General features: G+C 40.5%; 1 protein-coding gene across 1 annotated transcript; it reads left to right on the forward strand.

Annotated features, from left to right (window-relative positions):
* Positions 1–881: 881 nt before the first annotated feature.
* On the forward strand, positions 882–17,823 carry SQLE (squalene epoxidase). The gene is made up of 11 exons (XM_066566352.1): positions 882–1,756; positions 3,764–4,016; positions 4,302–4,482; positions 7,129–7,225; positions 10,819–10,932; positions 11,742–11,913; positions 12,700–12,795; positions 13,355–13,497; positions 14,612–14,708; positions 15,135–15,222; positions 15,977–17,823. The coding sequence occupies exons 1-11, from the start codon at positions 1,463–1,465 to the stop codon at positions 16,167–16,169; spliced, it is 1,728 nt and encodes a 575-aa protein (XP_066422449.1). The 5' UTR covers positions 882–1,462; the 3' UTR covers positions 16,170–17,823.
* The last annotated feature ends 1,052 nt before the right edge of the window (positions 17,824–18,875 follow it).

Consider the following 18,875-nt stretch of genomic DNA (forward strand, 5'->3'; position numbering starts at 1 on the left):
GAAGGGATTCTGCTCCTTGGCTCTGCTCTGCTCTGGTGAGACCTCACCTGAGTGCTATGGGGAGCCCAACACAGCACACACACGGATTCATTCCAATGAGCCCAGACAAGGGCCACAAAGCTGATCAGAGGAGATACAGCACCTCTCTTGTGAAGAAGGCCAGGAGTGATGGGGCTGTTCAGCTCGGAGAAGCCTCTGTGGAGACCTGACAGCACATCCCAGTGTAAAGGAGCTACGACAGAGCCAGAGAGGGACCTTTCACAAGGGCATGGAGTGACACGACAAGGAGAGATGGCTTCAAACTGACGAGGAGTAGATTTAGATCAGATATCAGTAAGAAATTCTTTACTGTGAGAGTTGTGAGGCACTGGAACAGGCTGCCCAGGGAAGCTCTGGATCCCTCATTCCCGAAAGCGTTCAACGTTGGGCTGAATAGGGCTTTGAGCAACCTGGTCTAGTGGAAGGTGTCGCTGTCCAACCTTCCAATTTCGCTTCCGGCTCAACCGTTCCATGATTCTCGGATTTCTCCGACGGGTGTTGCTTTCTTTCAGGTTCCCCGAGCAGGGACATAGCCCGACGGCCGCCCGCTGCCCTCGGCCTACCAGCGCCCCTCAGCGGCCCCGCCCCTCACCGTCACTACGGCAACTCCGCCCCGCCCTTCGCGTCACATCGCCCGGCGGGCGCAAGCCCCGCCCCACCGGCGCTCCGATTGGTCGCTGGCCATAGCGCCATCTCGGCATAGCGCCGCCGATTGGTCGGCGCTGCTGAGGCACGGGCGCGCGGTGCCCGCGGGGCGGCGGCGGCCGTTACTCATTAGCATGGCCGCGGGGCCGCCCCTCCCGCGGGCCGCCCTCGCCATTCGCGCCTATTGCCCCTGGTTCCCTCCCACAGCCTCATTCCTGCGGCGAGGCGCCGCGACCGGGTCAAGGAGGGAGGCAGCGGCACCGCATCTTCTCTCCGTGAGGCGGCTGCGGGGTGCCCTGGTGCGGGCAGGTAGAGCAGCCGCGCCCCCCTGGGCGTGCACCGTCCTCCCCCCGCCCCGCGTGGCGCCGCTGCCTCATCCCCGGGCGTGAGTGCTCGGCAGCATCGCCGCCGCCAGCTGAGGAGAGTCCCGGCACCGGCCGGGGCTGGGCACGGCCGAGGGGTGACCGGAGGCGGTGAGACGAGCTCCAGCTCCTCCGGCATCGCGTGTTCGGGAGGGGGTTCTTGAGAAGACGTTTTATACATTGTTTTTTTCCGGTTTCGGAATCTCTATCCAGGCTCCTGTGGCAGCCTGGCGAGGTGGGGCTTGTTCCTCTTCTGTGGCTCTGTGTTTTTCCATTGAAATCTCCCCACCTTCCAGTGAAAAGGAGATCGTCGCTTTTCTATAGATACATTTTTTCATCCCTTCCACGAAACCCTATTTTCGGCAGCATCCATCTGCGGCAAAGCTTTGGAGCAACAACCGAGATCAGTGACCCTCATGATGTGGACCTTTCTGGGTATCGCCTCTTTCATTTACGTGTATAAAAAGTGTGGAGACCTCATGACTTACGCTAACAAGGAGGTGCTGCTCTCCGTGCTGGTGTTTTTCTCGCTCGGCTTGGTGCTGTCCTACAGGTACCACTTCAGGGGGCCCAGGCAGCGGCAGCAGCAGAAGCAGAAGTCGCACCTGGGGATGCTCTCTGATCTGCTTTCAGCTTTGCCGCTGGTTGGCTTCTTCTGGGCCAAACCCACCCCGGCGTCTCAGCAAGTTGAACAGCCCAAATCCAGAAAGGTAAATTGGATTCAGGCGCGGCACGTGAGGTGGAAAGTCCTGCTGCTCCTCCCTCTGTGGCCACTGACCCTCTGCCCTGGTGAGGGAAAAGAGCTAAGAAAGGGGTGGACAGGGTTTGTCTTTAGATGCTGGATGTTTGATTTGTCATATTTTGTGTCAGTTTTGGATGGCAAAAGAAAGAGTGAAACTTAAGTGGTAGACCAGGGGTTTTCTAGCATCAAAACAAATATGTTTTAAGAAGGGTTTGGAGTAAAAGCTTATTGTAGTAGCAGAAGAACATCTTCGGTTGCCAGTCTGTTTTAGAGCTGAAGGACTGGAGAATCTCTCCTATGAGGAGAGGCTGAGTGACTGTCCCCAACAGAAGGCTGTGTGTAAATACCTGCAGGGAGGGTGCAAGGAAGGCTGTGCCAAGGCTTTTTCCATCAGTGCCTGGTGTCAGAATGAGAGGTGCTGAGCACAGACGGAAGCAGAGGATGTTTGCTCTGAGCATTAGGAGGCACTATTTACTGTCAGGGTGACTAAGCACTGCAAGGTTCCCAGAGAGGTGGAAGAGTCTCCATCCTTGGAGGTATCCCAAACAGGGCCCAGGCCAGTCTGCTCTGGCCCTGCTTGAACGGGGGCTTTGGACCCCATGATGTCCGAAACCCTTTCCAACCTCTGCCATTCTGTAACTCTCTGATGAGCTTCATGATATTTATGGATAAAACACATTTGTTTATGCAACTGCAGATGGAGTTACTGGGAAATGATTGCTGACCTATTGCTTGTACAATAGGTGTAGGACTTGCTCAGATAGTCAGTCTGTTCCCTTGCTGTGGAACAAGTGGAGAGCTGTAGGTGGTGCCTGGAGCTTAGCTGGAGTCCTGCCATCCAAGACTATGAACTGGACATAGATATCCAGTACATCTCTGGTCAGCACTATTTGGCTCCTTTCCTGTGTACTTCTGGGCAATTTCACATGAGCACTGACCCCTCACACAGAAATACATGAAACTCATTTTGGCTGCAAGTCAAAGGTTATTGATTTTTATTTAATTTTTCTCTTCAAGCCTGCCTTTTCCAATTTCTTGTGTTACCTGAATTCAGATAGTTTTGCACTGTCTTGCTGTATTGTAAATACAAACATGACTCTAGGCCACTAAAAATTCTGGTGTCAGTGTGTTTCACTGATGCAATCATATTTTACCAATGTCAGCGCTGAAGTGCTGAGGCATTTGTGAAAGACTGAATTGAACTCTCATCTATCAGCTGGAGAAATGATTTGCAGCTTTGCATTGGAGTTGCCCTTAAAATTATTTTTCACCTTGAAGTGTATGTGATTAGGTGCTGTTGGGGAAGGTTCTATAATAGAGCTGATTTAAGATACCAGTTCTGTATTCACTGATGTCCAGTCCAATATATGTCAATTCTTAACAGCTTTAAATGTAGATGAATGGTGATTTTGCTTATACTTTTAGACGTTACATGAGTTTTCATTTCAGGACTATTTCTTAAAAGCATTTCCCAGGCAGCTGCTTCTGCTGACACTTTTTCATTCTGAATATTACCGTAAGTTGCTGTTTAGTTAGTGAGGTAGGTTCAGTTAGAGTATAATTTAAAAGGAGTATGTTTTCCAGAGAAATACATTTTCCAGCAAATCTAATACCTTTTTCATTAAAAGTGCTAAGGCCTCCATGCTGGAGTGGTTCACTGGCATGAAGGTATCAGTCTTACTTTATAGGACAAGAATATGGGACAGCCTTTTCTTACTGCCTTTTATAGCAGGTTTAGCCAGGGTCTTGATTTGCAGCAGTATTGTTTTTTCTTTTCTCTGCTTGTTGTGCTTTTGTTGCCTTGTAGAGTATGACACATTCAATTTTGGACAAAACTAAACTGCAAGATGCCTTACAACTACCAATGCACCCTTAGTAGCCTCCCTCAGAGTAGAGCTGCTCCAAAGTCAGCCCTCTTGACAAGGTTATGGTACATATCCATTGGCATGTGTAACTTTGGCTTTGTTTTCTAAAGGGTAAAAGAGAAGTGAACTTCTCAGATGTATATCTGACAGAGACCGCTCCAAACACAACATTGTCACCCCAATATGATCCAGAAATTATCATTGTGGGATCAGGTGTCCTTGGTTCTTCCTTGGCCACGGTGCTTTCAAGAGATGGAAGGAAGGTGACTGTGATAGAGAGGGATCTGAAAGAACCTGACAGGATAGTTGGAGAATTGCTGCAGCCTGGAGGATTCAATGCTCTTCGAGACTTGGGTCTTGAAGGTGGGTACATTTCAAAGTGTAAATAGATCTGTAACACAAGAGTTACTACGCTCAACACTGTATTTAGTAAAAGCATGCCTACAGGAAAAATTAAGAAAAACATTATCTGCACTTAACATTTTAATTAAAATCACTTGTGTATTTCCAGTTTGCTATTTTGAAAACTCTTTCAATATGTGTATTTTGTTTAAGAAAATTGGACCCTGTGTAAAGAAATGCCTTTTATAAATAATTAGGCTTTCTTAAAGACTTGTTTTAATCCATCTGTTGGCTTTTATCTTGCAGATACAGTAGAAGGTATTGATTCACAAATAGTAAATGGTTACATAATTCATGATCTAGAGAGCAAATTGGAGGTTGAGATTCCTTATCCAACATCTGAAGACGGACGCGTGGCCAGTGGAAGATCTTTTCATCATGGCCAGTTTATCATGGGCCTCCGAAGGGCAGCTATGGCAGAGCCCAAGTGAGTCACGTTGTGAAAGCACAGTTGGGGTCCAGATATTCAGAAGCATTGTTCCCATCAATTCTATGAGATTGCTTAACCATTTCCCAACCCAGAGGGCTGTGATGAGCAGGAGTGAGAGAATGTAGCAGCTAGAGTTACTCATTCTGATCTCTGTAGACAAGTTCATAGGTTACATACACATCATATATATATATCACACTTTGGGACAACTTAATCTTTAAGGGAGTATGGGCTTTAAATATTAGGCAAGATATTTGCCCATCTGTGTGAGAGAAAAGTTCACAGGCAAAGGGTTGATTCTCTTCTGCTGATTCTTGGGTTTGGCATTTTACCAGAAGTAGTGACCTCTTCTTGGTGAGCAGTGCACAGAACTTCTTTAGGCAAGGCATGAGTGGCAAATCTGGCACTATTTGTTAGATCACAGAATGGTTTGGCTTAGAAGGGATGACCTTTAAAGGTCAGGTGGTCCAACCCTCCTGCACTGGGCAGTAGCATGTAGCTTTGACACTGATGTTATCAGTGATGATAGAAAGCAAGCGTTTACATTTGTATGTTGTTTTGCTTTCTTTTTGGACAGCAAGAAGTAAGCCAAAGTAACTAAAAAGGAGCATTAAATGGAAGTAGCTCTTTCTAGTTAATAATTTGTATGTTTCAGAATCTTGAAGACAATTTCTTTTCATAATTAAAAGAAAAAATTGGTGTTTTCTCTTAACTGTTTTCTTTCTTCTATAAAGGAGATGAGAAGTAAACTTCTATTGAAATAGAATAGATTCTAGGTGCTGCTTTCTGTGTGGTATTTTTTTTTTTGTATTGTCTTTTTTCCCCCTAAATAATTTTTTCCCCTAAGAATATAATAATGCCATCTGTCCCTTGTAAAGGGACAGATGGCATTATCATATTTTTTACCTAACATCTTTATTCTGAGGTGGAAAATTGCTTTCTCCTTTCATATTTGTTATATCATATCAATTACTAAAAGTGGCACTAAAGATAGCAGCTCTGTAGTACAGTTATAATTAATGGTGACTGTGTTCACTAGCTCTGAAAGCTAAAGCCTTCTTGAGGCTCTAAGTTCAATGAAATTTGGGTATCTGAGTGCTCAACTTGTGGGAAAAACTCCCGTAGCTGTACACAGTCTTTTAAACAAAAACTTGCAAAAATCATGTTTGTGACTTGAATGAAATTCTTTCCCATTTTCCACACACTCCTGGATGTTTGTTTTGCATATGCTTGCTTGCCATTTAATTTGTGGCATAGAAAACTGCATGTTTATGTGCAGTGAAAGATCAAGAACTCTTAATAGTGCCAGGAGATTTTGGCTTTTATTACAAAGCTTTTGAAGATATAGGGGATTATTATTAGTGGTTAGTATATCCTCTTTATAAGCACTAGGCAATATGAATGTATTTCAGATAAGTAAAGTTATTTTTGCTGCAGAAGGAGGTAGGGCATCATTGGTTTATAATAATAAACTAATTATATATAATTATAAACTCATTTATAGTGGAGGAGAATGAGATGAAAAAGTGAGCACTCAGGTAACTGAAATGACAGCTATAATAGAAACTTAGAGCTGATAGGATCTGCAGGACTCTGATTCCCTGGCATGCTGCTGCAGTGCCTTGCTGTTGAGGTTTCTGTTGAGTGCTCACTCATAACCATTCATATTTTGATACAGCCAACATGCCTGTTTATTGTCAAATTAAGCCAGTCATGAGCTGCTCTGAAATGTCTGTGCTGCATGCCAGGGGAAAAAAACCATTAGTTGAGATGCTTGTATTCCTTTTAAGAGCCTAAAATAGCAAGCTGTTGTATCCTCACATGCACCTTTAGCTCAGTTCTTAAAGCTGTGGAATTACATCTGAATATGGAATATTTGCAGGAGATTGAGTGTCCCATTTCAAGCTGCTTAGTCTGAAGTGCTGTGAGCAGGTCTAAGAGCTTGGACCCAACAAAGAATATAAGTTTAGAGAGATTTAATTTCTGAACTCAAAATAGCTCTGATTGGGAGATGGAAGCAGGGGATGCTCCACTTGAACATGTTAGCAGAACCTTAAAAGCATAAATAGAAAAAATCCAGAACACTCTCCCAAATTCCTGAGGTGACAAACTAGATATCTGTGTCCTAAGCAGGTTAGGTTAGTTTGGACTGCTCTGAGAATTACGTGCCTGACTTTCCTCTAATATTCATGTTAAGGGTTTAAGTGCTGCTGATCCTGCTCTTTAATTCTTCTCAGTTAGTTCTTACCTGCATTGTCAGTGATTCCTAGCTTTTAGCAGGGATGACTCAGGCAGCTCCCTGATTTCTGACCATTATTAGGTGTGAAACTCTTCTCAGCATCTCTCACAGGGCCCTGGGGCACAGCTGCAGACTCTAAGTGACAGGATGTTTATGATAAACAGTATGGTCTTTTGAATATTCAGGTATCAAACCAAAGGTAGTGTCAAAGTGAAATTTATGACCAACACTTTTTGACATTTAATGTGGCTTCAGAAAGTGTTCAAGAACCCTTCTTTTGCAAAATTTTAATCATGTTGGCAGAGACAACATTGTTGAAAATTTGGTTTTCTATCTTTGTCTAGTGCCTTGAAATGCTGGCATCATTAATCCTCCTCTGTTTTAACCCCTCTGTTTCATTTCAGTGCAAAATTCATTGAAGGGACTGTGTTACAGTTACTTGAGGAAGATGACTGTGTTGTGGGTGTTCAGTACAAGGACAAAGAAACTGGTGACACTAAGGTAAGAGCTTTCTGTTATAATCTTTGTTAAACTGTTGAGAAAATTGAGGGTTGCTTTAGATATATAATTTTTTAAAAGCTTCTATTTCAGACCACTGGTACAGAAGTAATGTAGTTATCAAGAAAGCCAAAGATTCAATAAAGGGAGATTATTTTCTCGTGCATACAGTCTGGGAATATGGGAATTCTTGTTATAACTTCTTATGAAGCTTCTGCTTTCAGTTTCTCTGGAGAATTCAGTTCATTATTTGTTTCATTATTCATATGTCTGGTGTGGTGGTATCATTGTGGGTTTCTCTGGGTCTGGATTGAAGGCACTTGAGATGGTATTTCATGTTCAGACTCAAGTGTTTATTATTTCTTATCAGTAAAACAGTCTCCCTACTGTGAGTTCAGCAGCATTTCATTAGCAAGGCACAAAATGGCCAACAATCTCTTGTTACAAGGTCTTTTAAGACTAAACTATCCAATTAAGAACTGACACCTACATTATTTTCCCTTTTTACCCAATAACTGATCCCAAAGAGCCCACATTGAGGAGTTTTCTCTCCAATTACAAAATGCCACCCAAACTCATAAAGAAGATGGAAGAAGAAGCATGAAGAAGAAACCCCGGATGACACCCTGTGCCCTCCATCTTGTTTCTGTCCACAACATACTAAAAATCCCAAAACCTAAATTTCTCTACTATACTATTCTCTATAATCTATTTCACACTTTTGTGGATTCTAGTCTATCTTGAAGTCTAGTAAACTTTCTCCATGAAAGAGTGTCAAAGTCAGTGCTCCCCTGGGGGTCAGGACACCCCAGAGCAGGCAGTGAAATATTCCCGGTGCTCTGGGTTTCCACAGTCTGGAGTTTAAAGTCTTTCAGGAGTTTCTGGTGAAAAGAACAATATATTAAGATTTGTGCTTCAGCTGTGTGTAGTGGTCTGCATTTCCACATATACTTCCACCATCTAGTGAGGGACTGAAAATGAAGAAATTACTTTTTGATAGTGAAAGTTCTGTCTTGTCATTTCTTGGATGACAGAAAAAGAATTTTGGCATATTTTAGTGCTAAACTGCTGGCTAAATGCTATGAAACTGTGTGAACTTAGGAGAGACCAGTTTTTCTCCAGGAAAACCAAATTTGTGATCATCTTTGTGTACTTTGAGGTTACTTTGTTGCCTAAAGTTATGTAGATGCACTCTGATGGGAAAGATAGGAATCTGCCCATGCTGTGCTCCCCTCCTTACTAGATGGAGAAAGTCCCTGAGTAGATGGAAGATCCTGCTCAGATCTCTAAGATCAGACGTCTCTGACATCTTTCCATCTCTAAGTCATTTAGAGATGGGACTGGTGGCACAGAACCAAATAGGAGAGAGCCTTTTAAAAGTACTTGCCAAAGCTTAGGGGAGCAAGCTGGTTTTAGACTGTCCTCAGACAAGTGCCATTTCAGCCACTCAATGACTAAGTGCTGCAACAGAGCAGAGAAGTAACAACACCCTTGACCCCTCTTGAGGGAGCTGGAGGAGGAGTGAGTTCCAAGTCTGTTCCTTGGTCTGTCTTAGCTGCCATGTAAAATAAATGAAACTGTATTAGGAAAGAGAATAAGCCACTGAATCACAGGTATGGGAAAGACAGGGATATTCGAGAGGAGGAGGATTTTTTGCAGGGAGAAGGGTATTTGTTGGGATTTATTTCCCAAATTCAATTGGCTTTATCATCCAGGAACAGAGAAGGGTGTTTTTGTTTTATTTTGTTTGAGGGGTAGAAGGAGAACATGCATGTTTTGTTTTGAGCTCTGTTTTTAAGCTTCACACACTTATGGATATTATTGTTGTAATTTTAAGTGTGACTTATTTGAACACGGGGTGACCAGTGTTCTAGCCTGCATCTTTCCTGAAAGTCTGGATGTTGTTCTAAAGGCCTTAAGTTTCCTCTCTCTATACTGGGGATGAACAAATTCATGTTTTGCACTGAATGCTGAAGTTCTGTGGCTGGAAAGAGCTGTTTCATTTGCTGGCTTAGCTCTCCTTTGATGTTAGAAATCTGGTATACAAGAAATTTCCATTAAACATTTCTATTTACTGTGTTTCCCTACCTGTGAGTTTTTACAGCTAGGAAGCTCTTAGCTGAATAAAAACCCCAAACTCAAGCCTGTTTGCATTCCTTAGCCTGCTTTTATAAAGAAAAGTGCCTGTGTTGTGTATGTGTTTTTCTGTTCTTTCCATCCTACGGTCTCCACCACATTACTTCTGAGATTTTTATTCTCTTAAATGAGATTCAAACTAGCCAGTATGCTAAAACTTATACAGTGTTTCAAAACTAGGCAACTGAATAGGCTCAAATTTAATTGTGTTGACTGTGGAAGAATTGTAGCATGAGTGTTCTACTCATTAGACAGCAGGAAACTGATATGGACAGGTGACTTTGGTCTAATTGCAGGAAAAATTAGAGCTTGCAGTCATCCAAGCTAGGAATCCATAGGAAAGAGGTGAATTCATAGTAGAGGTAACTCTACTCAGGAGCTCACTTCTATAAGCACAGGTGCATAAAACATGTTTTACCTTACTCACATCTACTGTCATCTGATTTTGTCCAACTTCCCTTCACACAGCAAAAGATGTTAAGGTTTGTGTGACCAAGTGGAGTCAGACTTGAAGATCCTTGCAAGTCCCCCCCAACTCAGAATATTCTATGATTTTATGAATTCACTCCAATACTGGTGGCAACTGCTCATAGAGGAACTCACTGAGTGACTCACCCATACAATAGTAAAAGATTTCCTAGGAGTACTAATGAAACACAGTGTGCTTTTTTTGCCTTACTTACAAACTGAAAGCTTAAAAGGAGAAATACTTCTTACTGCTTATACCAAGCAGATGAAATCACTGAAAGCTGAGGACTAATGCTTGTTGTAAATCTATTGTCATTTGAAGTTCAATCACTGAATATATTGACACTGAGAAAGCTGTAGATAGAAGGAAACACCTACCTTTAAATGCTTCCTAGAATAATAATGTTGTTGTATGACCATAAAAGTAAAAGGCATAAAAGTACATTTTAGTAACAAATTATGTTCAAGAAGAATGTTTGTGTTAAGCATTAAGAATTTGCACAGACCTTCAGGCTGAACCTGGTGAGTTTACTCAGATTTGTATTTTGTCCATATATATACTATTTGTCTAGTTCCTAAGTATTGGAACTGCTCAGAGCTCCCTTTGTGGTCTTTTAAAAAAGAGCCTATATGCTTACAGCTTGTCAGTTTGTTATACTTTTGGTTTGGTTTTCTTTAGCTGCTTATACATAGTTCTTTAATTTGAAATTCTTTTTTGTTTTCTTTTTTCTTCTGTGAGCGTTACAGCCTGAAGGGAGCAAATACTTATCTTTATTGTATTTTTTAATCCAAGTTTCTACACAGTTCCCATAGCTGTATTTTCTAAAAAAGCTGGAGTATATTGTTAGATCAGCTTGTGTAGCAAATAGATAAGTATGAATACAAGGAAGGCAAACCCCACAGTATTTTTAATACCTATGTTGCGAATTGCTTCTCATTGTTCTGTAGCAAAATTGATGGTGTCTTATCTTTATTTTTCATTTATGCTGCAGGAACTTCATGCTCCACTTACAGTTGTAGCTGATGGACTTTTCTCCAAATTCAGGAAAAACTTGATATCCAGCAAAGTTACTGTTTCGTCCCATTTTGTTGGTTGCATTTTGAAGGTAACTTTTAAGTAGAATACTATATAAACCACTATGCTGTTGTTGAAGGTGGGGTACCCTGTAACCTATATGAACAGGTTTGCCTTCAGGACCTACAAACTTCAAGAGAGAAGGTGGTGTCCTGGTTTTGGACTGGGAATCTGGGTTGGTAGCTGGGTGGTTGGAGAATCCAGGCAGAAATCCTGTCTGGTTCTTTCACTCTGTGTCTGCTGCATTAACTGATGCATTAACAGCAAAAATAATTAAGCATGAACTGAAGCTAACAGAATTTTCACTAGACTGGGAACACTGAGTGGTAGGAACTCCAGTACTTTTGGGTCTCTAATCCAGTTAGCACTGCCCAAGTTTGTCTACTTTTGGAATCTCCTTTAAGATCTCTTTAGATAAGGCCCTGTGATTCTTCTTCAGTTGTGTCTCCAAGTAGTTATATTTAGACTAGTGGATTTCTTTCCCTCCCACCACTTTCTTTATGAAAGGAAAACGAAATTATCTTACTGAAAACTCCTACATTGATTATGTTACAGGTTTTTAATGGCATATATTAAATCTTGGTGAGGCATTCAAATGAAATGGATAAGTTACTGATTCTAGTAAATATTAATATGTATTGGCAAAAGAATTGTTGCTAGACTGAAATTCAAAACTTTCTTTTTGAAAACATTTCTTCATTCAAGAGAATAATAACACAAGCTTAATATGATAGAGGATTTTATTTAAAAGTGTTTTAGAAAATTAATTTTGTATGTCTGATTTTTAATACCCTTTCATTAATCAGTCTCAATCTTTCTTCCCCTTCTTTCCTTTTTAAGGATGCATCACAGTTTAAAGCTAATTATGCTGAACTTGTTTTAGCTAAAACAAGTCCAGTGCTAATCTATAAGATTTCTTCAACTGAAACTCGGGTCCTTGTTGATATTCGAGGGGAAATGCCAAAAAATTTAAAAGAGTACATGATTGAGACCATTCATCCACAACTACCTGGTGAGTCTGGAAGGGCTTCTAGAGAATTGTCACATTTATTTATGTCAAAAAAAGGAGACACATTTCATTGAATTAATAGAAATGTGTGGCTTTTTCCGTGTGCACAGTCACTGTTTCAGGAGCCATTTACCCTTCTTTGGTTGCACACCACACAAGACACAGAAGTTTGTTCAGCTCACATCTGTGAGGTCAGCAGTTCAGGATTATATAAAGCTCTGGGGTCCCCAGCACAGGAAGGACATTGACTTGTTGGCATGATCCAGAGGAGGCCACCAAGTTGACCAGGGGGGTGGAGGGCCCCTCCCATAGGAGAGGTTGAGAGAGTTGGATTTGTTCAGTCTGGAAAAGAGAGGCTTTGGGGGGACCTAATTGTGGCCTTCCAGTACCTGAAGGGACTCTACCAGAAAGATGGGGCAGAACTATTGACAAGGGCATCAGTGACAGGACAAGGGGGATGAGTTCAAATAGAGAGTAGGTTTAGATTAGATATTAGGAACAAATTATTTACTGTGAGGGTGGTGGGGCACTAAAACAGGTTGCTCAGGGAGGTTGTGGTTGCCACATCCCTGGACATGTTGAAGGACAGGTTGGATGGGGCTCTGAGCAGTCTGGTTGAGGGAAAGTCTCGCCTCCCATGGCAGGGAGGTTGGCACTACATGATCTTCAAGGTCCCATTGCAACCCACACCATTCACTCTGTGATATCCCAAAGAGATTAAAATGCATTGTATATAAATTATTTGTGTCTTTGTCTAACTACTGTAACTAAAATATTTGGTTGTTGCAGATCATTTAAAGGAGCCATTCTTAATAGCAGTTCAGAATGATCGTTTAAGGACTATGCCAGCCAGCTTCTTGCCTCCCTCAGCTGTAAACAAGAAAGGTGGGTATTATGAAATAAAAGGAGGAAAAAAGGCATTATAAACATCTTCTGGGGCATAAGACTTTGTTGTCTTGGATGTATATTTGTTGTTCAATTTAACTGTCTCATAAATCTTCTATAAAAAATAATGTTTTGAAAATGTGTACCTTGGGCAACATTTAACTGGAGTGTTTACATTGACACCAGATATTAAGTCAATGCCTGCTTCATCTGTAAGTTTAATTTACTCAGTTGCTCAAGCTTATACAATGTGGCCTTTCTAAGAAAAAAAATTATAAAAAAATTAAAGAAATTAACTTAAAAATTGTGTTCTTTGACACATGAACACGCATACCTATAGGGAAAAAATAGTTTTACCTTGATTATCTTAAAGTTGTTTTAAGCCTTTAAATTAAAAGACATACTTTGTGGTTTTTGCTTTTTATTTTCTAGTTGCTATTCATCTTATTTTCTGGTGGGAATGAATTCTTAGTAAGTTTGATGTTTTTTATAGAGGATTTGAATTTTAAGATTCCATAGCAGATGTGCAGTATCCTATTGTTTTTTCTCTTCTACCTAGGTGTTCTTCTTTTAGGAGATGCATATAATATAAGACACCCTCTAACTGGTGGAGGAATGAGTGTTATTTTAAATGATGTTAAAATATGGAGAAGTTTGCTCCAGGATATCCCAGACCTTTATGAAGATTCTGATGTTCTTAAGGTGATTATTTATTTTGGATTTATTTTAGACAGCTTGTGCTGCACTTCAATGACACACTTCTAAGTTTTATGCAACTCAGAACAAGTAAGTTACTGGTGAGGCATAGCAGTTTTCAAAGCTTTGGCTGGAATAATCAGATATCAGGCATTCACCAGTGGATGTGAATTAACTGCTGTGCTGTGCGACCAGAGGCAGTTTCAAGACTGCACATGGACCTGCTGTGTTTTCTTAAGGAGACTTGTGTGCTGTGTCTAGTCAGGATGCCTTGCTGGGATAACCTGATATTCCCATTTTCATAGGGCATTTTTAACCAGATTGATCCTAAATGTGGTGGGTTTGAACCATTACACTTGTGTGAGTGGAACTTGGACAATAATGAGCTTGTGTACTCAGTCTTTCAAGAGACATCTCAGCCTCCACTGGCCTCTTGCCTGCTGCATTAATCTGAGTAGTAAATTAGAAGGGATCCTTCTTTCCCAGGATCTGCTTCATCGGTGTTCATGAAAGGTTTATTTTTTCTGTGATACTTAGTCCCAGAATTCTAATGAGTAGATAATAAGATTTATTTATTTGTTTACTGTTTTTAACAGGGCTAGGCATATTGTCTTGGCTAAATTACAGGTAGTGTATTGTAGACTACAAGTAGATGATTCCCAAAGTGCATTTGAAAATTGAGAGGCACCTAGAGGAACCCTGTATGCCAGGACAGTTCAGGACTTACCTGAACTTGTCTCACCACATGCAGACACTTTTGTGGCAGCTAGTCACCTCAGACTTGGTAATTTCCTATTTATTACCAGTAAATTGAGGGAACTAGCTGAGCATTATCCTTCAAGTTTCAGCTGTATCCCAGACACCCCCTGTAGGATGAGAAATATGCTCTGGAACTACCTTTTCCCTCCTATATTTAAGGTAAGGGGAGCCTGGATAACTGGTTCAACAAGTTTTTGAAATTCCTTAATGACCTAGCTTGGAATCAATCTAGCATATCACTAAATCCCTTCTACATATCCATGAGCATGACTCTTGCCACCTCGCCTCTTTGGGAATCTTTTGAATGTTCCTTTGTATTTACTGACAGAAATATTTCTTTTTCTTTTTTTTTTTTTTTCAGGCAAAAAGAACATTTTACTGGTCAAGAAAAAAATCTCATTCTTTTGTAGTGAATGTTCTTGCCCAGGCACTTTATGAGCTCTTTGCTGCCACAGATGGTAAATATATCTTAAAGTTAACCTCTGATTAATTACAACTTGGTAAATAAATATGACTGGGAAGGGGATGTCCATGTCTGTGTGTGTATATATTGTTATATATTGAAAATATATCAATCAAAGAATTTAAATTAGTTTTCTTGTGTTCTCTGCCTAGATTTTTAGATAGAGTTTTAGCAATGTAAAGGCAAGTCTGGAGTTAGGACTAAATAACAAACCAAAGAAAACAATTGTCTGTTAATATGAAAATATGTAGTATTCTGTAAGACTACGCTTTGTATAAATAAAAGTAGCCTAAAGTCCAGCTGAATTGAACAGAGCAACAGCTACCAAAGTCCTGCATTTAATATCAGTATTGTACATGCAGAAAAATGTTTCAGTATGTGTTGATTATATCTGTTTTATTAATTTTAATTAATTTTGTAGATTCCTTGCATCAGCTAAAGAAAGCCTGTTTCCATTACTTCAGACTTGGAGGAGAATGTGTTGCAGGTCCTGTTGGATTGCTCTCAGTGTAAGTTCACTGTGCTGGCAGTGGTTATTGTGAGCCCCTGAGAGATCTGCTTTGCTGCCATCAGGCTGCTCAACACAGGGAGGATGGCCCACATGAGCCTAGGTTTTAAGATTATACTGAAGGTTGGAACTATATTAGAAATTGTGTCTTTAAGTGCTGGTTTTTTTTATTCTTTTTTTTTATGCATAAAAAGGCCACTAAAAAGCTGGTAGCCCCTAGTGTAGGTGGCTCAGGAATTTGAATAAGGTAGAGGGGTCCAGAGGAGCTGGTGGAGATGTTTCCTACTTGACAAGCTGGGAGTAGTGTTGGGTGAGGCCTCCCATGAAAACCTGTAAGGAACAAGGAAATCTTTAGCTAGGAAGGTGTTTGAATGACCTCTCAGAAATTTGTCAATGCACAGTAAACCCTACTACTCTGAACATGGGAGAATGTGTGCTTTTATATTTCTCTCCTTTTGGACTGAGAGCTAAAACTGAAAAGCCTGTTTAAAATATTCCTTTGGGGGAAGACAAAGAGTAAGAGGTAGACAAAGAGAACTAGAAATGAAGAGAAAGCAGCAGTGTATGTTGGCCTTGCCATAGAAGGGAATGCAGACAGCCCAAGAAAACCAAGTTTGTATTTTTCAGTTGAGTTGGCAGGACCAGATCTGCCTAAATCAGAAGGGGGTGTGTGATCTCTATTTGTAAAATGGAAATTTTTCAGTTCTTTCTGATGCTGTTTATTTACTAGTTTTATCTGTTTATTTTTAATGCAGGTTATCTCCCAAACCAATGGTACTGATTGGCCACTTCTTTGCTGTGGCCTTGTATGCTGTTTATTTTTGCTTTAAGTCAGAGTCCTGGATCACCACGCCTCGAGCAATTTTCAGTAGTGGAGCTATTCTTTACCGGAGCTGCTCTATAATATTTCCACTTATTTACTCTGAAATGAAGTATTTAGTCTATTAAAATCCAGGGGAAAGTGACTGGAGGAAGAAAGCATGAAAATCACAATGCCTTCAAAATCTTTGGACGTGTATTATTTAATATTGTATCATGTTCTCCTCAAAATGCAATTTCCTTGATAAGGTTTTAACTTAATTTTGGTTTTGTGGTTCTATACATATATATTATATGTAAATATTTTTTCTTTGCAATTTAAGTTCAAAAAGGAGTTAGCTGTTTACAAAGACCATAATTAAGTGTTGACGTGGTAGATAATTGCCAGTTTTGACAGAATTTCTTTCCTTGCTTTATGCATTGCTGAGTGCACCACTAATATTAATAAACTGAGAAGTGAAAATTGTAAACCATATGCTGCTATTATCCTTCATGCTTTTTTCTGTTCAGTAGTTCCACAGACTTTATTACTGTGAAATAGCATAATATTCTTGATCTGGTTATTCCATTAGTATTTGCATCTGTTCTGTTTCAGTTGCAGCTAAGATACTGGTCTGTTGACACTTAAAAGAACGCTGTAAAGGATGTCAGATCTTGATGTGTCACTATATCTTTAATTTCAGTTACTGTTGCAAGTGCCATGTTGCTCTTCTGAATTCCTTCTTTACACCAGAATTCATTTTAACAAGTAATAACCAAATCTTTGCTTTGTTGGCTACTGCAATGCACTCAGGTAGTGAAAGCACATGTTTTTGAAAATTTCTTCTCATTTCCTTTCAAAATCTTGAAAGTTTGGGGTTGTTCTGCTTGGTGTGTGTGCAACTGAAGTTTAACACTGCCATGAACTGAAGCACAGCAACAAACTGTATCCACTGAAACAAATTAAGTCCAGGCTATTTCCAGTAGACAGTAATCTTTAATATTACTTCTGAAAATTAATGAAAAGCACCATGAAAGTGTCCTTTTAATACTTGGAGTGTGGTGGGATTATTTTTCCTGTAGGAATTACTGCATGCTACTAAAGAGTTCATGTCTATTCCTATTGGTCACTATTCCTCTCGATGTTACCAGTGTGATTTCCTTTGCTCTTGTGCATCTGCATTTTCTCTACCTTTCTTATGATTTGTTTGGATATCACTGTATGGCTCTGCTCTTTTGGCATGCCTAAACAATCACACGTGGGTGCAGCCAGCAGTCTGGAGAGTAGTAACAGGTTTTTATTCTTCTGTACTGGTGAAACTGTGACTCTACCTTGAAAATGACAGATTGCATAAGCTGTGTATAAACATCCATTTTATCTTGGACTGTGAAAAAAATCTGTGGAGAGACTTTATTTAGTATTTTATTTGATGGATATTTCAAATGACTTTTTCTTTTCCAGAAGCAAAAGTATGTATATTTTTCTAACCATGATCGCTTTTGATACCCTCTGAAATTACACTCATCATGAATATGTCTATGTTGAAACTTTTGGGTAAAGTACTAATATTTTCAAATATCATTATATGTGGTAACTAAATTATGCCCCTTTAAGGGTACACAAAGTTTGCAGGATTTATACAAGTGTTTTCAAAATTTGTGACAATTTTGAAAATATTGATTAATTTTACATTTTTTATTTTTTTATATTATTTGCAGTCAGTCTCTTTAAAATCATGGATAAAAAGTCCTGAGCCAAATACACATCCTCAGCTTACGTAAATAAAAAGTTATTATATCTGTAGATTATTTTTGTTGTGTGTCTCTGCTTAAATGTACATATATATGTAAGAACTTTTCTTTCTTGTCCTGAATTCAGTGCCTGGTTAAGTGTCTTGGTCAGGGTAGCAATCACTTATTGGAAATTGCTGGGGGAGAGATAAATGGTGTGTGTGGGTGTGTGTGTGTGTGTGTGTTTAAGGATCAACCTGAAACTGTGACCATGAAATGGCTGCATGCCTTGCCCTCAGGGCAAGGGGAAAGGCTTACTTTTAATTACCAGACAGAGTGGGATCATTGGGACACAGCAACACAGGATGGGGCTTCAGGCTGAGATTGCTGATGAGCTGGTCTTTGGTATGTTGGCTGGGTGCCTACTCCAGCTGGTGGTGGCCCACTAGCTCTGCCCCAGAGAAGAGCTGCAGGGCAGAATTTCAAGCTGTGTTCCGTGGTCCCTGACTGCAGTTATTTTCTCATGGATGCAGAGGGATGTTGGCTGGTGGAGGAGAAGTCATGAGAAAAGCAGTTCTTGAGTCAGCTAAGAGGAGTAAAGCTGGCAGTGAGTCATGTCCATAGGTAAAACAGCCAGAAATGGAATCCAACAGTACCTAGTGCTAAGCCACAGCATGCAGCAGATGGTCTGTAAGAATCCTTATTTTCATTCTCTACATCTATATGCCACAAATAAAGCAGCATGTGAGGAAGGTTTTGTCACAGGCACGATTCAGAATCTGAGAGGAGCAGAATGCAGGCATATTTGATGCAACTTGTGAGTTGTCTATTTTCTGACTCTGAAGAGGTTAGTTCACAGGATTTCTACACTGCAACATTTAATGGCAATGATGGGCTGTTAGGTAAGTGTTGTGGACACAAGGAGATACGAGTTGTGGGATGTGGTTGTCCCTCTCTTCCAGGACTGGTGCAGCTGCAGCTGCTGGAGAGGGTAGAGGAAAAGTAGCTACATAGTGGTGAGTTTGTAGATGTTCACATGGTGCAGGAGTATGAAAACTTGCTTGTAGTGGAAAGAGGAGACTGACAGTATCAAGGAATCATAGAATCATAAACTTTGGAATAGAC

The sequence above is a fragment of the Molothrus aeneus genome, chromosome 1 (assembly GCF_037042795.1).
Source record: "Molothrus aeneus isolate 106 chromosome 1, BPBGC_Maene_1.0, whole genome shotgun sequence".
NCBI lineage: Eukaryota > Metazoa > Chordata > Aves > Passeriformes > Icteridae > Molothrus > Molothrus aeneus.

Coding starts and splice junctions, on each gene's coding strand:
- SQLE (XM_066566352.1), top strand. CDS start 1,463: ATGATGTGGACCTTTCTGGGTATCGCCTCTTTCATTTACGTGTATAAA. Junction 4,483..7,128: donor GCAGCTATGGCAGAGCCCAA/GTGAGTCACGTT, acceptor GTTTCATTTCAG/TGCAAAATTCATTGAAGGGA. Junction 12,796..13,354: donor CTCAGCTGTAAACAAGAAAG/GTGGGTATTATG, acceptor TCTTCTACCTAG/GTGTTCTTCTTTTAGGAGAT.